General features: G+C 46.5%; 1 protein-coding gene across 1 annotated transcript in view; it reads right to left on the bottom strand.

The window, feature by feature from the left end:
• Nucleotides 1-201: 201 nt before the first annotated feature.
• Nucleotides 202-23,427, bottom strand: part of DHX37 (DEAH-box helicase 37) — a 37,317-nt gene continuing 14,091 nt past the window's right edge. Inside the window, exons 7-27 of the mRNA XM_029057883.1 lie at nt 22,394-22,490; nt 20,400-20,513; nt 18,268-18,369; nt 17,425-17,539; nt 17,068-17,160; nt 16,362-16,435; nt 15,109-15,253; nt 14,725-14,801; nt 13,398-13,630; nt 12,119-12,230; nt 10,120-10,226; nt 9,529-9,717; nt 8,720-8,844; nt 8,448-8,564; nt 7,182-7,354; nt 6,663-6,777; nt 6,024-6,161; nt 4,692-4,786; nt 4,531-4,604; nt 3,520-3,617; nt 202-1,571 (exon numbers count right to left, since the gene is read on the bottom strand). Of these exons, the coding sequence (XP_028913716.1) occupies nt 1,489-1,571; nt 3,520-3,617; nt 4,531-4,604; nt 4,692-4,786; nt 6,024-6,161; nt 6,663-6,777; nt 7,182-7,354; nt 8,448-8,564; nt 8,720-8,844; nt 9,529-9,717; nt 10,120-10,226; nt 12,119-12,230; nt 13,398-13,630; nt 14,725-14,801; nt 15,109-15,253; nt 16,362-16,435; nt 17,068-17,160; nt 17,425-17,539; nt 18,268-18,369; nt 20,400-20,513; nt 22,394-22,490 (2,476 nt within the window). The 3' untranslated portion in view covers nt 202-1,488. The remainder of the gene's footprint in view (nt 1,572-3,519; nt 3,618-4,530; nt 4,605-4,691; nt 4,787-6,023; nt 6,162-6,662; nt 6,778-7,181; nt 7,355-8,447; nt 8,565-8,719; nt 8,845-9,528; nt 9,718-10,119; nt 10,227-12,118; nt 12,231-13,397; nt 13,631-14,724; nt 14,802-15,108; nt 15,254-16,361; nt 16,436-17,067; nt 17,161-17,424; nt 17,540-18,267; nt 18,370-20,399; nt 20,514-22,393; nt 22,491-23,427) is intronic.

Raw genomic sequence — 23,427 nt, 5'->3', positions numbered from 1 at the left:
AAAAAACTTCTAAAAAAAAAAAAAAAAAGGAAGAGATGACTTCCTGGCTGTGTGACTTGTTAGATATTATAACAGATGACCATGGGAGATGTTTTTAAAAACAAAATCGATTCTCATCTGTGTGGATTAAATTAGGGCCCGGTCTGAAGGCCTTATTTTGAAACACACTAATCATAATAAAATAACACCACAGAACAGTGCTCTGTATGTACACATAACATACTTTATTTCATCCCCATTCTTGACTATTTACATCAGATCATCTACCAAAAGCTTGGCATCTTTTTGTAAATAGCATCACTGGTTGAATGCTGGTTGAATGTCCTCTCATTACTCCCAGTAGACATGGAGGGGGAAAATCCTTCTTACCACAGGACTAGGTTAGGCTCAGCTCGATGGAAAGATTGTGAATCTTTATTTTCAGGAAAGAAAGTGCAGTTCCTCCCTCCAGGAAACACTGATGTATTCCTGCAGATCCAACTCAGAGGAAACGCTACCACTGTTAAACCAAGCTCTACAGTGAGTTAAAATCCTCATCAAGAATCCAAGTTTTCTAATGCCATATGATGATGTTAGTGGGACATTTCATACTCAATGAATCAATCCCATCGTATTCATTGAGCGGTCACTGTGTGCAGGGCACTGTACTAAAATGTTCCCTCACCAATGAGAAACTTGCTTCAGCTGCCCAGACATCAGAGCTGCTCGAGGGATTTGTGGGGTTCAGAAGTGTATTCAGAAACCATATCACCTGGACACTTCAAGCCATTAGATTCTGAAAGTCTGAAATAGAGGCTGCACATGGTACTTGGAGAAACACCTTCATTTTGGAAGGAGAAGAAGCATGCCAAAATACACATACTGGCAGAGGCTTGTCCCAGTGGTTGCTGAGACTTTTAGGTACTGGCAGCCTACTGGAAAAAAAGAATCACACTGTATAGGCACAGCAGCATCGTAGTAGCTGTGCTGTGGTCACTCTGGCCCAAAATGGCACTAGGAGTGAGTGCGTGTTTGTTTTGGGGTGGGGGGTGCCATGGTGAGCCTGACCTTAGGCTGAACCTGACCTAGCTCATGGGACTGGGTCCAGGGGCTCACACAAATCAACAGGACCTGCCAGAGTGCCAGTGACTAACATAGTCTAAAGAGCACATTTCTAAAACTTGGATGAATAAATACCAAGAAGATGCATAAAACTGTCCATTAGGAATAAATATTACAAAACTGTAAAATGGGGTAATTGTACATTGGGAGTGTCATTCGTATACGACAGGGAAATAAGTATTTTAGATTTGTGTCCGCACATACTTAGTTCATCTTGGCTCTTCGGAGCAAGCGAAGAGAACTTGTAGTCCAACAGGACAGAGCCCGCTCGGGGAAGCAGTCTCTCAGTCTTAAGAAAAACCCACAGAAATGAAGATTTCTTCCAGGTGAGATTCCAAGATGTCAGGATCAAAGGCACCAGCTGGAGCAGAGGACACATCTGAAGGCTCATGTTTGGATGGGTGGCCAGGCTTTGGTGACGTCAGCATGCATGGCCTGAGGGATCCACTCACAATAGGCGGATAACAAGTCTGAAACGAGATTGGTTGCCATCAACCGGTTTTCATTCAATCAAGCAATGGTACTTATTGAGCATTTACTGGGTGCAAAGCACTCTTCTAAGCGCCTAGGAGAGGACAATACAAGAGTTGGAAGACTTGTTCCCTGTCTTCAAGGAGGCTGCAGTCTAGAGGGGTCGACAGACATTAATGTAAATAAATTAGAGATATATTTATTGAGCGCTTACTATGTGCAGAGCACTGTACTAAGCGCTTGGATTGTACAAATCGGTAACAGAGACAATCCCTGCCCTTTGACGGGCTTACAGTCTAATCGGGGGAGACAGACAGACAAAAACAATAGCAATAAATAGAATCAAGGGGATGAACATCTCATTAAAACAATAGCAAATAGAATCAAGGTGATGTACATCTCATTAACAAAATAAATAGGGTAATGAAAATATATACAGTTGAGCGGACGAGTACAGTGAGGGGAGGGGAAGGGAGAGGGGGAGGAGCAGAAGGAAAGGGAGGAAAAGAGGGCTTAGCTGAGGAGAGGTGAAGGGGGGGTAGAGGGGGAGCAGAGGGAGATAAGTACCCAAGTGCTGTGGGACTGAGGGTGGGGTGGATATCAAGTGCTTAAGGGATACAAACCCACGTGCATATGTAAAGCGAAAGGGAGTGGGAAAGAGAGGGTCTATTAGGGGAAGGCCTCTTGGACAAGATTTGATTTTAATAAGGCCTTGAGGATGGAGAGAGCAGTAGTCTGCTAGATAAGAACGAGGAGGTAGCTCCAGGCCAGAGGGAGGATGTGAGCAGGTGGTCAGCAGGGAGAGAGACAAGATCGAGATACAGTGAGTAGGTTGGCATTAGGAGCAAAGTGTGTGGGCTGGGTTGCAGAGGGAAATCAGTGAGATACCTTAGGAGCGGGTGAGCTGATTGAGTGCTTAAGGGTTTCTGTTTGGTGCAGAGGTGGATGGGCAACCACTGGAGGTTCTCGAGGAGTGGGGAGATGTGGACTAAACCTTTTTTTAGAAAAAGATTTGGGCAGTAGAGTGAAGCATGGACTAGAATGGGGAGAGACAGGAGGCAGAGAGGTCAGGGAGGAGGCAGATGCACTTATTCAACGTGGGATAAGTACTTGGATCAGTATAGTAGCAGTGCCGTTAGAGAGGAAATGGTGGAAGGTAGAACTGACAGGACAAGACAGACTGAATATATTGGTTGAATGAGAGAGACAAGTCACAGATAATGACAACTGTAGGCCTGAGAGACACGGAGGATAGAGTTGACGGAGGAAGACAGTGTCAAATTCAGTGATTAAAGATAGCTGATGGCATTTTTTTTTTGTTTTTGATGGTATTTGTTAAGCACCTACTACGTGCCAGGCACTGTTCTAAGTGCTGGGGTAGATAAAAGGTAGTTAGGTTAGACACAGGCCATGTCCCACATGGAACTCACCACCTTAATCCTCATTTTACATATGAGATAACTGAGGCACAGAAAAGTGACTTACCCAAGTTCTTACAGCAGACAAGTGGCAGAGTAAGGATTAGAACCCAGGTCCTTGACTCCCCGGCCCGTGCTCCATCCACTAGGCCATGCTGCTTCTAAGCTATTCACTAGAAAAACTCAACCGGTTGGCTCACTCCATACCCATGTATTGGGGCTGTGGAAGGCCCCTACCTCTTAGACCATGAGCCCCCGTTAGAACAGGGACTGAGTCCAATCTGATTCTCAGTGAGTCTATTAATGGTATTTGAGTGCTTATTGTGTGCACAGTCCTGTACTAAGAGCTAGGGAGTATATAATAGAGAAAGTGACATGATCCCTGCCCATTTTCCTGGGACTACTCAGCACATAACCTAGTGCTTGGGAGTAGATACTGAAAAGTACCATAATTAACCACTATCATCTGGGGAGGGCTCGGGGGGGGGGGGGGGGGGGGGGTTTCATCTGGGCTAATTTCCACACTTACATTTCGGATTTCTCTTCCAAGCATTCAGCAAGGCGTCTCGGCAATCAGCGTTTTCAGAAACAAGGGCTTTGAGGAGTATCTCTGTTCTGGGCTGGAGTCTAAGGATGAATGTTTCACCAAAAAACATCACGCGTCACTTAAGGAGGAACTGGCACCTCATTTGATCAAACCTCATTAAATGGCTATATGTGGATGGTGTACTGTTATCACCACAAAATCTTGTTTAAGGAAGAAGCCTGGTCTCTATTTGTTAAGGAAGGCTGGTTTCCAGGTAGGCGCTTACCAACAGGCAAGGAAAGGAAAACACCCAGGAGGGTGGATGGAACACTGTATTTTTTATATACTGTCTATCCTTCCTTAGAATGAATTTGCCTGAGAAAATATTTTCTTGAATTTGTACATCATTTTTATTCTTCTAAAGCGCTTTCAAGTCAGTTCCCACATTTTAGTCTCACAACGCGGTTTAAGCAGCAGCAGCTATTCCTATTCTGAAAGTCGAGGAAACTGAGGCCCAGAGAGGTGAAGTTCCCATGGTCCCAATGTAATACCAAATCTTCCAAAACTTAACAGCCAGCAGAGTCAGCGCTTCTAGCACCGTGAAGACACAGGTGACGTCCATTAAACGATTTGACCCCACTCTTAAATTGGCCCTGTGTAGACCCGGCACTGGGGGCTCTTTGCTTTCCCTGGACCCCTCCAACAGAGAAGTCTCTGCTTCAACTCCAAGTGAGGGAAAAAAAAAACAACAAAAGGTTGGCCCCACCAGAAGTACCAAATTTTCACCAAGAGCACAGGCGCAAAAAGCAGGCAGGTATTTCAGGGGAGACGAAGGCTGGGAGAGGCAGGTTTCAAAGAGCTGCCAGGTCAGGAATAGGAGCTCCTGGGCCCCAACTGGAAATGCTTGTCAGAGCCCGGAAATGAACCATTTGGGCAGCCAGCACAAACGGCCATGGGGATGCCATCACCCCTTTGCCCACGGCCCTCACTGCTTACTTCTTAATGAACACTTACTTGGCCCATGTCTTCAGCATCGTGACCGGGCTGGACAGCAAACAGTTGCTGTAGGAGGCGAGTCTGGGAAAGACCTACATAGCAAGAGAACGATATGCCATCAGAGAACCTCAGACTGTCAGAAAATGACCCCAAAAGGGGAAGGTGCCAACAGGATTTACCTTTCCTTGCAGTAAAAACTTGGCAAAGTATTTGTAGCGTTCAATTCCCTCTGGGTAATCCACTTCAGCGGCAGGGAGCTGCCAACCAACACGATCTGAAAGGACAGAAGGCTTGAGAATGCAACTAGCCAGGTAAGGAAAGGTCTGAACTGCCAGAGAAGCCTAGATTAGAAAGAGACACAAAACACCAAATCTACAGCTATGAAAGTAGGGGACGGGGAGAGGTTTCTCTGCCGCTGCTCCCCCTCTCCAAAAGAACGAAAACAAAATTTTCAGGACACCTGGCTTTGATGACCTCCTTTAGAAGGCCACCCTGGATTTAGCAGCCCCCTACAAAGTTGACTTGAAGCAAATTCCCCAGAAGGCTCTGTGCTGCTTTGGACAGAGTGCCAACCTCACCCCTGTCTGTGGTGACTGCTTTCTGTAATGATCCATCTCACTGCATTAAGCATTTAATACCAAAAATATCACTCTCTGCTGGGCTGCTGCAGGAACAGGATTTTTCTTAGGCCTTGAGGAGGAACAGGGGGAAGGAAAGGGTGAAACACTTCAGTCTTCACTGATCCAAAGCCAGACTTGTAGCTTTCAGTAGTCATTTTCATTTGAGGTTAAACCAACAGCCCGTGGACAGAATAGGATACCAACAAAAACTATTTTTACTATGAAGATACAAAATCCACCCTCCGCTGCAAGTTTGGGAGCAGCAGAACTATGTGGTTCTTATCTGCCTCACTTTGTTCAAGGCTCAGACTTGTGAATTTCTCAGTCCATCTGAATGTCTCCGTAGCTGGGTGCAGAATATACCAATGCGGAATATATGAATCAGTCGTATTTACTGAGTGCTTACTATGTGCCGGGAAGTGTGCTAAGCGCTGGGAGAGTAGAAACGACAATATAACAGACACATTCCTTGCCCGCAATGAGCATTCAGTCTAGAAAATGAGTTTTCTCTTTTTGCCAGATGCTGATGTTTTTAGAGTGGCAATCCTAGAGTAAGGAAATGTAAGGAAAACAACCCACTTTTTCTATGCTCATTTCAATGTAAAAACCAAAAAAGGACAGTTCTGAAATGATAAAAACATGAAAGCACAAAATTACGACATGATACTATTCACGCACTTCTCCAACTGAGAAGCAGCATAGTCAAGTGGAAAGAGTATGGGCATGGGAGTCAGTGGAGATGGGTTCGAATCCCAGCTCCACCACTTGTGTGCTGTGTAATCATGTGCCTTGGTATTTTCCATATCATCTTAACCTATAGGAGTGGAGAGGTGCTACATACAAGTTGCTGTGCCCAGAGCAAGCTGATATATGCCATTCCCCAACACTCACAGAACATGCTGGCCCGATGACACCTGACGCGGCCGCTCTCATGACAGTAGGCTGGGGGAGGGTCCTCTAGCGGTTTTTGAAAATGACAGTATAGTGGCAGGAGGACCGGGATCCACTCCGCTTCAACCGCTGTGACACCTGGAAGAACCAGAAGAAAACACATTTTAGCACATCTTCTGCCACACATTCCCAGATGGGCTAATACCTTGTAAAAAATCGAACACAGATGGGAGATTTGGAATCCATGGGAGATTTGGAATCCACTAGTGGTCTGCTAGAACTCCCAGTCCAGTAGGGCACTTGAGAAAGAGCTGGATTTATCCTGGAGAGTGATCAGTGCCCATGAAATTATGTTTGGGACCCAGAGCTACTTAAAGAAAGGGGCCCTAAGAGCACTGGTTCTGTAGCGGCCAGAAAGGGCTCAGAAGCATTGATTTATGGTTCCGGCGACTTATTGGACCAATTTATAAGCTTCCCCCTGAAGACTCGATCGAAAAGCTGATACCCGCTTGCTGATTCCAAATCAGGGAGAACAATATGGATCTTTGACAGAAAGTAAATCTTTACAATTTGAGCCCCATAAAATCATCGGAAAAGAGAAAGGTTGTGCAGGGTGGGTAGCGAGCAAACAGCTTTTACCTTTCATATACATCTTGGTGGTTTCAACAATCTCCTGGTATACCACAAAGTCAGGAAGCTGCTTGAGAAGGACTGAGCTTGGATGGATAAAAACAGGGTCATCCAAGAGTGGAGTCTATGGTGGGAGAGAGAGAAAGAAAGAGGGGGACTCATGACTCACATCTGATAGCTCACCCCAGTGGAGTTTTGGGCAATCCGAGTGCTGAACCCTCATTCTCTGCCTTGGGAATCAGGGTCCAAGCTCAGCTTTAGAGAGGAACTAAAGCCGGGGTGAGTTGTTCACTGCAGACAACTTGTGTGAATAAATGAGACCCGACCTCAGCAAGTCAGTTTTCAACATACTGGCACTCCAAGGAAGAAACAGGAAAACTCAAGAGGTGGGAAGGAGGAGAAACATGTAATGAGCTCCATGGAATTGCTACCTTCTGGCCAAACCGGGGCCATTCCCACACTAGCTGCGGGGCCTGAGTTCGAGGAGCCAATCTGGAAGGGAACAAGACATACAGACCAGGCGTTTACCTTGTAGGCATTTCTCCACTTTTCATCCAGCAGCTCCTCACTCTGGATCTTCCTGGCTACATGGTCCCCCAAGCCTGCCAACACCATTTGCCTCAAATAGGTCACTTGGGTCTCTGTGGGAGGCTTCATTTTAGGATCTACAAACAGGCCAATGCCTGAGCAGATGGAATTAACTGGCAAGAAAGCAAAATACAAGAAAAGTGGTGAGCCTTCTCAAGGGAACAAAGACTTTGAGGGACTGTGGAATATCATGTCAAATGGACAACTTTTACATGGGTGGGGAAAAGGATCATGTTGGAAAGAGTCTCCGAGTTGAAAACCCTAGAAACTTTTCCCATTTCTCCTATCCAAAGTCTCATCCCTTCTTTCAGTTTAATGGGTACAGACCGAATTGCCCTGTTAATTTATTTGGAAGACACAGTTCCCAGCATGCCAGGTAGACTAGGGGCTAAGATGCTTTGAAAAGTTTTAAGTTTAAATTACTGCAATTAACCTCACAACAACCGGCTTTTTCTATGCAAAAAGCAAAAAAGGACGGTTCTGAAATGATAAAAACATGAAAGCACAAAATAATGACATGATGCTATTCGTGCACTTCTCCAACTGAGAAGCAGCATGGGTTAGTGGAAAGGGTATGGGCATGGGAGTCTGTGGATCTGGGTTCGAATCCCAGCTCCCCCACTTGTCTGCTGTGTAATCTTGGGCAAATCAATTCACCTCTCTGCCTCAGCTACCTCATTTGTAAAATGGGGGTAAAGACTGAGAGCATTATGTGGCACAGGGACTTTGACATAATTATCTTTATTTCTATCTCAGTACTTAGTACAGTGCTTGGTACATAGTATGCACTTTACAAATACCATAAAAAAAAACCTGCAAGGGAGAACTGTTGAAGATTGAAGTCCGTAGGACATGTAAGAGATGGAGAGACATGTCTGTAAAATGTATGTAGCGAGAACCATTTCTTTCACTGATTCATAGGGCATTCAGTCATCTGTATTTACTGAGTGCTTACTGTGTGCAGAGCACTGGACTAAGCGCTTGGAATGTGCAATTTGGCAAGAGATAGAGACAATCTCTGCCCAACAATGGGCTCCCAGTCTAAAAGGGCATATTCTCTTAGATCAGAGAGGTGCAATCACCAACATTTAATTCAACACCTCAATCAACAGATTAAGTGTTTGAGTGTGACCTCCAGAGGAAAAGATGGGGGAGGGCTGAGAGACAGCAGTTGTATCGCCGGACAGGGTCTTCAGGGAATTTTACCTGCGGTGGTCAGCTGTCCTCTCAGACGCTTAATCTCCATCATGGCCTTGAATCTCAGTCCATTGGCTTGGCAGAATTGAAAAGCAGAGCCAGCGTACTCGCAAGCCCCCACGGCACCTGGAGTAAATGGAAAGAGTGTTCATGGCCCCCGCCATCTCCCGTCTCCCCACCAGCTATTCCGTTAAACGCTTCCATTTCCTCAGTGCCAGTCCACCTGGCATTCTCAGCAATTCTTCTGCTCAGCCGACGGAATACGCATTGTGGAGACGTACCTAGCATTACCATGAGGTCGCCAAGCTTCAGTTTAGCTCCTTGTCCAGCCCAGACTCTCTGCATCTGGAAAACACGAGCTCTCTTCCCCTTGAGTGTTGCTTGCTCCTCTTCGCTGGCGGCTGGTCTGAAACACACACCGACCACACCCAGGAGAGTGAAGGGGGAAGGTAAAACAGATTCTCATTAAGCAACTAAAGTTGGATAAATATCACCAGGAAAAAGCCTGCTAAAGAGGAGCTGGAAAGATATTTCCAACAACTGAAATCATAAACAACAAAAGCATGGCATGAAGGAGACCAAACATCAACGGGGTCATTAGAGGCCTTTGAAGTTCTAAGCCAGAATCCATTATCACATTGGTTAGTTTATTCTCTTGTCTTCACACTGCCAAAATAGTTACTTCTGATAAGCTATAGGGATGTTTCCAACCATATCTTGGTGGTACTACCCACGCCCTGGGTTTTTAAAAGCTTCTAACAAGATCAATGAGGGAAAAGGGTGGCCAATATTTCCCAGGCACCTGACCCTGTGGTTTAAACTAACCACGGGTGGATGCCAAACAAGAAGAGGTTCTATTGAGATTTAACTAAACTTCTTAAGGAATCTGTAGTTAATCTTCTTCGCTCCGGCCATGGCAAGGTTCAAACAGAAGATCCAATTTCCCAATCAAGTGCATGCTGGCTGGGGTCTCTCTTGGGAATGCTCGTGTGAAGCATGGGACTTCAAAATGCTTGGCCTGTTAGAACTCGCCTCCCCAAGGACCCCGTGCTTTGGACGACGGGATGCCTCAGTGAAAATGGTGACCCACCTGTCAAATTCTTCAAACAGCTCCCGAACTGTCATGGCAGACACAATAGTGATGATGTAGGGCAGACAGTCGTGTTGCTGACTCAGAGCAAGCATTTTTGCGTAGCGGGGGGCAACGGGAAAAGTGGCCATGGTTCTGCCCAACGGACTAATTGGGCAACACAGTTTGGTCTTCTGCAATACTTTGAGGCTGAAGGAGGGAGAGAAATGAAGATAAGGAAAAAAGTGATGGCCAAAAGCATTCTACGGCACAGGAAAGAAACTTTAGTCATGACCTAAGTTCCAATTCTGAATTCTTCGGTGACCATCTGTGCCCCAGCAAGGAGGTGACACAGGAAAGGAGGAAGGAAGATGGACCAAGTCTATGCTAGAAGCATTTGAGTTGCTAAAGCCCAGCTGCAGGGCTCAGTGGGAGTTGAACATTCAGCCCTCCAGCTCTTGAATCTTTCTGACCCGATAAGAATGAGGTTCCCTGAGTAAGTGAAGCAGAGGGAGATCAATGGTCCCTAGCTCCCCTTAGGCCCAAGTAAGTACCTCCACCTCCAAGTACCCCCACCTCCAGTCTGCCACCCCAAGCCCTCGGCAACCATACCTTCCTCTCTGTGGTGGCTTTTGCAAGGCTCCAAGTGAGAGCAACAGCTCCTCAGCGGCCACAAGGGCCTCCATTGGTGGAGGTGACGGGAACGGGAAGTTGATTACCTAAGAACACAGGCAGTTGGTGGGGAGGGAGAGAGGCAAGTGAATGTAGGGTAATGACAGGCAAGTGAAACGATTAACTAGGGGAGAATGTAGCTGAGGCTGAGGACTTCAGCATTCCGAGGCACTAGGCTGGATTTGGGTCCAAATGAACCAACCAAGCCTACATACATACACTCATCTGACTGGCATTGTCTAATGGACCTACAAGGGTCTTTTCTTTCAGGCAGCAAGCAACACTATCTGAATGTGGGGTAGATGAGAAGTGAAGGTCAAAGCTGGGAATTGGGAATCACAAAGGCTTGATTTTCTTCTGACAAGCCCACATTCACTTAAGTAAGACAACCTGTGCCTCTGATGTCTGGATTAACAGTCTTGGGAAGTTTATTTTACATAGGCTTATAAAGTGCTCCAAGACCTGTGCTCTAAAATGAATGTGTGTCAGCTCTGCATTTTTATCCTTGTTTCTTTTCAAACAGAGGCAAGTCACTTAACTTCTCTGTGCCTCAGTTCCCTCATCTGTAAAATGGGGATTAAGACTGTGAGCCCCACGTGGGACAACCTGATTCCTCTATGTCTACCCCAGCGCTTAGAACAGTGCTCGGCACATAGTAAGCGCTTAACAAATACCAACATTATTATTATTATTATTATAAGGCATTTATTGATACCTCAGCAGCAGCAGCCCCAGGTCATATACCAGTCTGAGAATGGGGCTAGTAAAAGATACCCCTTTCCTGCCCCTCGCAAGATTCCCAGAAACGCCTTGGAATTTTGCCGTATCTGTAATTTATTTTAATGTCTTTTTCCCCTTCTAGACTGTAAGCTTTTTTTCTTTTTTTTTTAAGTGCTGAGGTATATATGAAACAATCAGGTTGGACAGCTAATGTTCCACGTGGGCCTGAGAGTTCTAATCCCCATTTGATAGATGAGGTAACAGATGCACACAGAAGTTATGTGACTTGCCCAGGGGCACAGAGCAGGCTGGGGTTAGAACTCAGATCCTAACTCCCAGGCACGTGCTTTATCTACTAGACCAAGCGGCTTCCCACTTCTTGAGGATAGTGATCATGTCTTCCAACTCCTTTTGTACTGTACTCTCAAAAGCATTTAGTATGGTGCTCTGGGCACAGATAAATACCACTGACTGGTTGAGTGATTGCTTGAATAAGAGGTCGGAAACTCAAAAACGCACCTCTCAGCCACCCAGAAAGTTCACTCTCTAGTGAATTGTTTGGGATTTGGTCCAAACTGAAATTTTGAAAATTGTAATTTGTCAATGTCCAAGAAGCAAAGGCACTTTTGAAAATTTACCTTGCCACCGACACCCCATGCCACAGCCCCACTAAAGAGATTCGGGCATTCACTTCAGACTGTGAGGTCAGGGACCATATTTGAATGATGACAGTGTACTCTGCCAAGAGCTTACTAAAGTGCTTTGTACACTGTAAGCAATTAACAGATGCTATTATCGACGGAATGATTGATGACAGCCTCGGACAATAAAAAAAAAAAGAGAAGAGAAAAAGCATTTTGGAGATGCTAATGGGAAAACATGCTGGGTCTTTAGCACTTCAATGAAGATGCTTCTTCCAGGGGCAGTGCAAGTGAGAGACTGAAAGTAACTGGGTTCCTGTCCACTGAGGAGATCCTGGGGATGGGATACTTTGCAGGGGCCTACTTTAAGGCTCAGTCACACAGCACTCTGCATTCAGGGTGCTGCCCTCACACTGCTGCTCAAAATCTAAAGAAATAAGCACCCCCAAGTCACAGGGCAGAAGCAGCCAAACTGGTGACATGGGACACTTTTCTCCCTTCCAGGAAACCAAGCTTGAAAGACATGGTGAATCAAGAATAAGAGTATGCGCTTGGAACCAAAAAGGGCCCCATCTAACCTTGTCGATGTTTAAAGCTTTCATCTGAAGGATTAAATCTTCAACGGGTCTTCTAGTAATCTCAGGAGGAGAAAACTTCTCAAAGTCACTAAAAACTGCAGATGAATACAATCTGTGGAAACAAAAGTGGTTTGGTTCATGACTCTGTGAAACCAAAATCTTGACATAAGGTCCATTCCATAATGGCACTTCAGAGAGGAAGAGTAGGAGGAAGACGCAGAAATGCTGGGGAGGCAGCATGGTGCACTGCACAGAGCGTGGTCCTGGGAGAAAGTCAAGGGATCTAATCCCGCAGTGCCACTTGCCTGCTGCGTGGCCTTTGGCAGGTCACTTCACTTCTCTGTGCCTCAGTTACCTCATCTGTAAAATGGGGATTAAGACTGTGAGCCCCAAGCAGGACAGGTACTGCATCCAACCTAAACTGCTTGTATCCACTCCAGTGCTTAGTACAGTGCCTGGCACATAGTAAGCACTTAAATACCACAATTATTAGAAAGCAAGAGGGGCAGTCAAACGAGCAAGCAAGCAGAGGGCCATCGACAGACCACAGTGACGGATGTTCACATGTGAGACCCAGAACATGGCCACATTGCGGTGCCTCCGGCATTAAGTGATGGATGCCCGTGTCAGTTTCTAAATTGGGAATTTTAAGAAGGAGAAAACTGCTTCCCTCTGAGTGGAGAGTGAAAATTACAATGCACATGATTTTGGAAAACGAATGGTGCCTGGACACTGCTGCCCAAACCAGAAAGAATGAGGGCTGCTGGCCTCATCACTTAAGGTAGCTGACTACTTCAGTCCTGGTGGAATATCTGTGTGCAAGTCAGCTCTGTTGGGTAAGCATGGCATCCTGGCTACTGCCTCAGCTCTCCGGTAGGGATACCAAGCACAGAAACAAATCCTTAAACACTGCAATTTACTTTGGGCCTGGCCAGACAACCTCATTGATTGTCTGATTCCATAGATTCCACTGATTCTATTTTCCTGAAACCTGTCCTTATGAAGATGAAGCTAAGGCATCCAGCTGAGAGAGGAATTTGGATTCAATTTCCCGTGATCATTTTAGTCACTGGGCTCCAAATGAAAGCTCGAGGGACAGGTACCAAGTCCCCTGAAAGTTCTGAGTTAAATGAGAAATTAATGAATCCTGCAATGTTCCTACACTTTCTTTAGCACCCTTTCCCACCAGTCCCTGCTCTCTAATCTTCCCAGGAATAACTGGCCACTGCTCTGAAGATTTTTTTCCTCTAAGACCCCGGAGAAACAAAGTAAGACTCACCTGTAACAGTGACCCGGCTCTGTTCTTCCAGCTCTTCCGGCTCGTTGATCTGCAGAAGCCTGGGACGTCCAGGATACTCGGAAAGAGGAAACGCCGGTCACCTTGTCATAAAACCTTTTTTTGACCTTCCCACAATCTACCACATATTTGATGTTGGGGATGGTTAGGGATGTTTCGGCCACATTAGTGGCTATGACACACAATCTGGTCCCCTCGGGAGGGGGTTTGAAGACCTAGGTATGGAGAAAAGAAAATGCTGACAAGATGATATATTTCCCGCAGCTGTCCCTCCCTCCTCGCCTGTGACACTGTAAGAGAAGCAGCATGGTCTAGTGGATAGGGCGTAGGCCTGGGATTCAGATAGACCTGGGTCCTAATTCTGACTCTACCACTTGTATGCTGAGTGATTCTGGGCAAATCACTCCACTTCTCTGTGCCTCAGTTACCTCCCCTTTAAAATGGGAATTAAGATTGTGAGTCCCATGTGGGATATGGACTGTATCCCACCTGATTAGCATATACCTGCCCCAACATTTAGTACAATGCCAGGCACAGAGTAAGGATTTAACAAATACCATTAAAAAAATAGTTTCACATGGGATTGGGACTATTTAATGTGAAGATTTTGTAACTATCTCAGTTTAGCATAGTATTGGCACCTCGCAAACCCTTTAAAAAACTATAATTATTCCCTTCCAATTTTAAGAAGGTAATTCAACTGGGAAGAATAGATATGAAGGAAAGTAATGCCAACTCAGTTATGGAAAAAGAAATAGACTTCCTTTCCTCAAGGCTTAGATGGGACCTCTACTTATCAACTGACCCAGCCTTGAAGCAAAGCTGTACGAAACCCAGACCAGACCAATGATAAACCTGCTTACTCTCCTCTAGACTTGTAAACTTGATATGGGCAGGGAATGTGTCTGTTTTACTCCTGCAAGAGCTTAGTACAATGCTCTGCACAGGGTAAGTATCAATAAACATGATTGATTGATTGCTCTTAAAGAGCTCAAGGAACTTAAACTTTGTAATCTACCCTAGTGGGCCATTCAAAGGGCTTTAAAAACTGTGTAATTCTCTGCACCAAAGCAAATTGTTTTTCCAAAGAATTAAAACTGTACATCCCTGATTTATGGGTTGTTTGCAGAGACGTTAAAGCCCCCACTCATGGTCGCACCAGCGACTGCTTACAGGATGTGCACTGCTTTACCAACAGCCTAAAATAAATGCTGAGCTTCCTCCTAGCTGGCCACAAACAACAGATCACAAACAGAACAGTGAGAGCCAACCGACGAGCCATTCCACCCACGGGCACACATGACGTTACCTGGGCTTGTTTCTCTGGTGCCAGCAGAGAATACAGAGGAAGAACATAAAGTGGTAGGGAGGAATCTGGTTTCTCACCTGATAAAGAAAACAAAGCAGACTCTCTGAACACTCAATGATGACAATGAACAGTTTGGCAAGTAATTTTAACTGTTCCAGGATCTATGACCATTATTCAAGGCAAGCCTTACAACAGCCTGACATTAACAAGACCTTCTAGGTTCAAGGTCAGCTAAGATTTACGTGTCTGAGATTGACGAAGTTAAAGTGGAGGCAATACCCATATGCAGACACACAGCAGAGTGCAAAACAAAGCACAGGAAAGCCAAGATGACAGACAGCCTTATCACTTGGTATTTAGGAAAGGTTCTTCCAAATGTCAAACCTCCTTCAGTGTCCTCATCGCCTAAGTCTAGGTCAATGTCAGACCCCACTGCATCCTCTTCATCATCCCTTTCTCCTTCTCTGTCCTCATCTCCTTCATCCACTGGCATCGCAGAGTAATTATCCAAATTAATTTTAGGCAAAGTCTAGAAAAGAGAAATCAGTGCAATTTTTCTTAAGTGAACCAAGGAAGTAATGGATTGGTTATTAAGCAAAAAAAAAAAAATAGAAAAAAAAAAGACAGTAGTATTAAGTACATGAAAAAGTACCTACTCTGGATCACCTAACACTGCATCAGACCTTGATACAATAACTATAGGGGACTTCACAGAATGTTTCAGAGATGAGTTCAATTCTCGATTTGAATTGTGCATATTCAGAAACAGGGTTATGCGGAATAGTGGTACAGTAAACCAGAAGATAGTGTTCTCTATGTGCCTACAATATCAGAGCTTCACAGTTGGCAGAGATGAATAATAATTTGTCCACCCTTAAAAAACAGGAGGGAAATTAAAAGAAAAAAAAAAACAGTGGTTGGCGCTCTCTCATCTAGATACGGAAATAAGTATGGTTTCTTCCTTCCCGATATTCCACTATCCTTCCCTCTGAATACTGGGCCACTTAGAGAAATTAAAAAACAAATAGATTTCATCACTCCAGGGCTGCTTTAGGGAATTTATAGCTCTGGTCTATTAATTATTAATGCTTTCTGCATTAAGGTAAGGCAATGGAAATTCTCCTCCCCACTCCTACTGCCCTGCTCGGCCTGCAGCCACTTTAGAGTGATTTATCAACCCGCTAAAAGCGCCGCACCAGACCCAATTAAAAAGCACTCTTGGCTCCTCCTCTAACCGCAGCTATCGAGCAAAGTAAGGAGATCATTATGAGAAGCAATTCTGGCCTGAACACCTCACATTACAGCCTAATCTCTCCAGGGCTGGAAAGTTACACCAACTCATTTCAAAGGCAGGCCCTCTGTCGCACAACCCTTCAAATTTTAAATCAATTTCAAATTTTTAAATCGGCAACCACTCCCAAGGATTTAGAAATCTTGTCTGGGCTTCTTGATTAGACTAGTAAGACGTTCACCAAAGAGTGACACCGCTTAGCTAGCGGGGGGTCCCTTTGGGATGATCAGCAACACAGGGGTCCTGAAAGAAAACCCCCACCTGGAGAACTTACAAGCACCTCTGGCCTGTTGCCCACCCTTCAGTGTAGAATCACTCTCAGGGAAATCAAGGGATCGTTTATTACCAGCACTTTCTTTGGTTTGGATTTCTTGAATTTTCTCATTTCTTCCACTGAATCTTCTTCTTTCTCATGATTCTCTAAAAATAAACACATGCGTTACAAGGGATGCCGGTGTCCACCTAGCTCCCAAAGTTACCATAGTGTTGGTATTTGTTAAGCGCTTACAATGCACCAAGGACTGTTCTAAGCACTGGGGGGGATAGAAGGTAATCAGGTTGTCCCACATGGGGCTCACAGTCTTAATCCCCATTTTACAGTTGAGGGAACTGAGGCCCAGAGAAGTGAAGTGACTTTCCCAGAGTCACCCAGCTGACAAGTGGCAGAGTCGGGATTAGAACCCACGACCTCTGAATCCCAAGCCCGGGGTCTTTCCACTGAGCCGTGCTAGCTGCCTTCCTCTAAGACCATTAACACCCTGACTGCAATTTATGCCAGGGGTGGTGGGAAGGGAATCCAAGTCTCCCCTTCTAGACTGTAAGCTCATTTAGGGCAGGGAACGTTTCCACTAATTTGGTTGTATGTAGTCTCCCAAGTGCTTAGTACAGTACTCTGCACATAGTAAGCATTCAATAAATACCACTGATTAACTGATTCAAGAGCCGCAGGCACAACTACAAAATGGGGAGCTGGCGACTGAACAGAAAAAACAAACACCCGTCAGGCAGGGTTTGAGCTACCTAACTAGCAGAGGCCCCGTTGCCAGAGTTACCTTCCTGCCTGGTGTGGAATGGAAAAGCTCTCCTCAGTCTTCTACAAAGCGAGTGTACCTCTGCCTGACCCGTCAGGAACACCAAAATGCCTCCTGTGGGAAAAGGATGATGGCCTGCATAAATCAGGATGCAACTGACTTTAAACACCTCACAGGCTTCTAAGGAGCCATCGACCTCCCAGCTGATGTCCAGGAGCAGTCCGGGTATGTGGCCAACGGCTGCTTCGGAGGGGTGCCCCGCTGGTAAGCTCGGCCCCAATGCTGCGGTCGGCTCACGGTCCTGTTGCCACAGTTTTTCCAACACACAAAACCTGCCACCAAAGGACAGGAGCCCAGCCCTCTTGTGGGCCACCTTACCCGCAGGGAGCATCCGGTGGATCTTGCTGACCTTTCGGAAGCACTCCCCGCTGTAGTCATCCAGAGGCGTCCTCTTGTTGAAGTGAACTGTCACCGGGAACTGCCGGGCGTCCACCTGCACGGAATGACCGACATTTGACACTGAGTAGTAATAATAATAATAATAGTAGTATTTGTTAAGCGCTTACTACGTGCCAAGCACTGTTCTAAGCACTGGGGTAGATACAAGGTAATCAGGTTGTCCCACATGGGCTCACAGTCTTAATCCCCATTTTACAGATGAGGCATCTGAGGCACAGAGAAGTTAAGTGACTTGCCCAAGGTCACAACAGACAAGTGGCGGAGCCGGGATTAGAACCCATGACCTGACTCCCAAGCCTGGGCTCTTTCCACTAAGCCAAGCTGCTTCTAAATCACAAGGGCAGTAATCACAAGGGCAGATGTGACGTCAACAAAACACAGAAATTAGATGAGGTTGAAAGACAAACCACACGGCCTCGGGGACTTGGCTGAGATTTCAGACTCTCAAATCCTTTTCTCCCCACTCTGCTCCTCTGATCCCCAAACCAACACTCCCTCGGGAAAATCTGTTGTGACTAATAAAACTCAGGTCCTGACAGTAGCCTATGGGACTACCAGCTGTCAGCATTCTGGTCCCGGGTAAGACCCTTTTTTTTTTTTTTTTTTAAAGCAAACCTCTGCCTGGAGGCAGAGAACTGGGGAAGAGGATGGGCCCTTACTCTTTCATCTTTGAGCAGCCACATGGTCCCCACACTCTCTGCCCCAAGCACCCCAGAATGCAGGGCTCCTGGTGAGTCGGGGCCGAGCCGGGATCAAAGTTACCTTTATCACTGGGGGAGGCTCACGGAAGAGCCTCGTGTTCTGGGTGAAATCCTCAACACGGAGTGTAGCGGACATGACGATCAACTTCAGTGGCAGGTTTTTCTGTGGAGAGACCAACCCTCTTTACCAATGCAGACCTAGAAATCATGACTCTAGCCTCTGCCTTCCCCGCTTCAATGCTCAAACACTACACCTCTGAATACGACTGGGGAAAAAAACCCTTAGAGATTTGCTGGAGAGTTTGGAGGATGCAGTGGGCTGGTTTCCCTGAAGTAACAGGACAATGTAACAGAGAGCTGGGGAAGATAACTGAGACCTAATGGTATAACACATCTTTCCCCAACTGTAAACTCATTGTGGGCAGGGGATGTGTATTTTGTACTCTCCCAAGTGCTTAGTACAGTGTTCTGCACAGAGTAAGCACTCAATAAATACAACTGATTAATTGAACTTTCTGTCTTAGGAATTTCGGAATAAGTTATCCAAGGACCTCGGTAAGGTTACACGATGGCACCCATTTATCACACAGAGGTGGGAGCTGCCTAGTGATTGCACAGATTTTATTCCAGGGATGGACACCGATTCACCTCTAGGAGATGGAGGATGGATGTAGAGCAGGGAGGGCCCAATTTAAGGGTGAGCCGATTATCTCTCGCTGTAGATGGGCTGGCGGGAAAACCCAGAAAATACAAGAGCCCGGAATAATCACAGTCTTCCTTTCCTTCCCTAATCCACCAGGCAACAGCCTCACTTCTAATGATCCGTCCGGGTACTATCTATTCAAGCAAGACAATATTCTTTCTAATCCTTGCCGGAATCAAAATCTTCACCAAGGTTGATGACTGGATAAGCCTAAAGACAGGATTGAGCAACCAAAAACTGCAAATTGCTTTTTTTTGGTATGGTATTTGTTAAGTGCTTACTATGTGCCAGGGACTATTCTAGGTGCTGGGGCAGATACAAAGTAATCAGGTTGGATGTCGTCTACATTCCACATGGGGCTCACAGCCACAATCCCTATTTTTCAGATGAGGAAATTGAGGCACGGAGCAGTTAAGTGACTTGCCTAAGGTCACACAGCAGATAAGTGGCAGAGCTGGGTGTAGAACCCAGGTGCTTTGACTCCCAGGCCCCTGCTCTATTCACTAGGCCATGCTACTCCTCTCTGAGTGTCGTGGGGTTGGGGGGAGGGGAGAATACGCTATTTCCTAGCCCTGCTCAGTGATGCTGATGCGCTCTGAAAGAAGAGCCGGCTGGCCGGCCATCCGCAGAATAGGAGGGACCAGAAGGATCTAAAACACAATCGGAACGGAGTCAGGACGTTGACAGATCTCTGCCAGGAGAGATCAGAGAGTGGAGTTGGACTCTAAAGGTGAGTCTACCAGATGTAAGAGTTAAGACAGAAATAAAAATGCGGCTCATTTAGAAGGAATTCCAGAAACCAAGGAAACTATAAATCCCCAACAGGAACACATACAGTGAAGGCAGCATCTTCTCTGCCTTAGTAAGCTTTACCACCCCCGACCCTACCCTGCTTTTAAGTAGGTAAGCAGTTTATTTTGGTAAAAATGTACAACGTTTTCCTTTCCTGCAGGAGTTCACTCAAGTGCCAAGGCCTCTGTAAGCAGTTTATACCTGGGAGTGAGTCAGAATAGGGCAGAGATCTCAGTGGGCAGCTTAGTACTCGATAAAAAGCGCGAGCTCGGGGAAGCAGGTGCAGACTGACTGAGAGACTGGTTGAAGCAGAGCAGGAGAAAAGCCATCCCAACTAAGGGGCCCACGAATCTTAAATTCAGGGGAAGTTCTTCTCGGAAGTTCCTCAGGGCAAAAATCAATCGATAGCATTTAAAGAACACTTACTGTGTGCAGAGCCCTGTGCTCAACCCTTGGGAGTGAATTGTGAAAGAGTTGGTAGATACGATCCCTGCCCTCAATGAGCTGAGTCCTTCCCCTGAAGGACACCCCCCTCCCAGCCAGGCCCGCCCCAGGACTCCCCTACAGGAAGGACAGCGGCTGGTGTCAAGACATGGGATCCCACCCGAGCAAACGGAGCCAGGCACCCCCAGGTCAAGGTTCAAGAGAGGGGAGAGGGGCAGGCTGAATCGCCTGCACTGCTCCTCTGTTCTCCTTACCTTGGCCCGGAGGGTCACGATTCGAGACAAGAGGCCTATCAGAATGTCCGTATACACGCTCCGCTCGTGGGCTTCGTCGATAATGATCACTTTGTACTTCAGAAGTAAGAAATCCTGGAGATGAAAGAAGAAATGGGGTTAACCCAAGGTGAGAATGGTAGCAAACCTGGTTCTTCTCCAGCCTGGGGTGGAGAGCGGTCCGGGTTAAACCTGCAAGGTGCCGGAGGGGATAGGGTCTACGTGGATCTGGTGCTCTATCCACTAGGCCACGCTACTCCTTTCTGAGTGTTTAGGGGGTGGGGGTGGGGATACAGTATTTCCTAGCCTTGCTCAGTGATGGCCAATGCCCAGACCACCGAGGTTACACCACGACTGCCCAGGGCCGCTTATCCACGGGGCCCATAGAGAGCAGCCTGGTGCCGAGGAGTGAGCTTGCACTGCTGTCAACAGGGCCTTCAATACAGCTCATTTTGCTCTTCTCCCCTGCACCATCTCCCCCAAGCAGGTTGAAGGCAGGTTAAGAAGAAGCAGAGCAGGAAGCAGTCAGGTCCTGCCCGGACACTGATTCTCTGCTTCAAACCAAGAACGAGGGGAATGACGAAAGGTAACTCTCCATCTCCGGTTTTGGGGGTGATTTTCTGCATCTCTACCTAGTAAACATGGCATATCCTTATGTGGAAATGAGGGCACTTCACACACTTTCTCTTATCTTTTCACTCTCCCTGGGAGACAGGGAGTTTATTACTCCTGCTTGACAGATAGGAAAACTGAGCCCAAGGAAATTGCAGTGGCTCATCCTGACAGCCACACAGGCAACTTTTCTTCAGGGCTCTTTCTTCTAGGCTCTCTGACTTCCTGCTATTTTAATAACCTCATCTGCTTGGTTCACAAGACTTTACACTCCACTACTGAAAAGATTCCACTGTTACTCCCAGGGAATTAAGGAGTGACTGTAATACCTCCAGAAGCCAAGCACTGAGAAGAAGTGACATTATTACCCTGTCCCCTCTCAGCTCTCAGGGCTGGATTTGAACGGGTTCAAATTATTCATGGCAGATCAACATTTTCCAGGGCCTTAGCTCATGAGCTGACTCTATTTTTTAATGGTATTTGTTAGCACTTACTATGTTTCAGACAGTGCTCGAAGAGCTGGGTTAGACACAAGTTAATTAGGTTGGACTTTGTCCCTCTCCTGCATGAGACTCAGAGTCTAAGAAGGAGGGATAACAGGAGGACTGAGGCACAGAGAAGTGAAGTGATTTGCCCCCAGGTCACACTGCAGACAAGTGGCAGAGCCAAGATTAGAGCCGAGGTCCTCTGACTCCCAGGCCCGTGCTCTTTCCACTAGGCAAGACTGCAAACCATAGGACTCAGATCCACTTCAGAGGCGGCGAAATCTCTCCTGGGACTCCATGCCAGGCTTGCCCAACAGAGGGCTTGGTTGGGGCATTAGTAATTGAACTAGAAAACCAGAATCTAGAAATAAACTCATCCTAAGAACTACAGTAGAGGCTCTAGCAGGGATTTCTTGTCCTATTGTTTCAAACCTGCACCTGGTCCCAGGGAGAGAAAAAACCCAAATCTCCACCCACTGGGAACTCACAGACCTTGGGCCTCTGAAACCAAGGTGGCCCCAGGCCAGGCAACTCAGGGCCAAAGCAATCATTCCAGAGCGATCTGTCGCCCACGATCCCAAAGAACATTCCCCTCGGAACTGTGAATCAATCAATCACACGAGTAACGCTTTCCCCCTTGGCACAATCAATCTGGACAGGCGGCATCGAGAGGCCAAGGTTCTGACGCACACTCCAAATGCTGCAATTCAGAACGTTTAAAGGAAGGGCACCAGACCATCAATCTGTATCCAGAGCACGCACCACATCACTCGACCATGCTGAGAAGATGATTAAACGGCTGCAAGCAAGAAATCCTGCCAACGATGATCCGGTGCTTGAGACACACATTGTCCTGGGACAGAAGGACAAGTTGCTTACCTTCTGAATCTCTTTGAGTAACACGCCATCTGTCATGAACTTTATTTTTGTTTCTTCTGTCACGTTTCCTTCGTAACGGATCTGGTACGAGACCTCACTGTATGAAAACAGCCAATATTCAACCAAGGAGACAAGGCAAGTCATACCGAATGCTAGAACATCCAGAATTCATAATATCCAAATGTAATAAGAGTATATATGATATCCAGAACTCGAGTGAGGAAGAGGCAAAAAAATCTATTACCTGGCTGCCTGTCGGAAAATCCTGGAGGTGGCCCAGGTGACAGGAATGGAGGGCAGAATCCCAATGTCACATTAAAAACTGGTTTCACTCTGAAATACAGAGTACCTAATACTGTGTCCTACACCAAGTGGGTGCTCAATAAATACTATTACTATACACCCTAACTGGCTAGCACTTGCAAGTTGCAGAATATTTCCCATCCCTTAGAAGTCTTCAGAGGGGTGGTCGTCTGGGTGGCCCAATGTGAGGAGTCAAACCAGTAATGCCTCTAACTACATCAGTAAGCGCCACATAGATCTTAAAACTGGATGGGGTACGCCCAACTAGAAAATAAACTGAGGCTATATAGTGCTTCAGAGACCCAGACCAACCACGCTGGGAGCCCAGAGTTAGGGAGACACCTGCCTACCATGACATGGACTCATCCCATTAAGCTTGGCGAGACCAGATCACACCGCCCTACTCGGAAGCCCGGCCTAAACAGGGAGAGCAAATGCCAGAAGGGCAACGGGTAGTGCTTGCTTCTCAAACGGTCAGGCTCGCTCTCGGCCAAGCTACAGCCAGGAAATGGGAACTCTCCTTTTCTGAGTGAGAAATGAAAATCAGTGGGACTCAGTGGGGAAAGCCAGGCTCCTAGGAGGGCCTCACGCCATTAGGACATGGGGACTCACTCCCGGTTTTTCCTGTCCAACCCTGAGGGCCTGCCATATGTAAACTCGTTGTGGGCGGGAATGTGTCTGTTTATTGCTATAGCGTACTCTTCCAAGCTCTTAGTACAGTGCTCTGCACA

This window comes from Ornithorhynchus anatinus, chromosome 2 (assembly GCF_004115215.2).
Source record: "Ornithorhynchus anatinus isolate Pmale09 chromosome 2, mOrnAna1.pri.v4, whole genome shotgun sequence".
Lineage (NCBI taxonomy): Eukaryota > Metazoa > Chordata > Mammalia > Monotremata > Ornithorhynchidae > Ornithorhynchus > Ornithorhynchus anatinus.
Note: the sequence above shows the minus strand (reverse complement) of the source record. Positions and strands in the feature narration are given on the sequence as shown.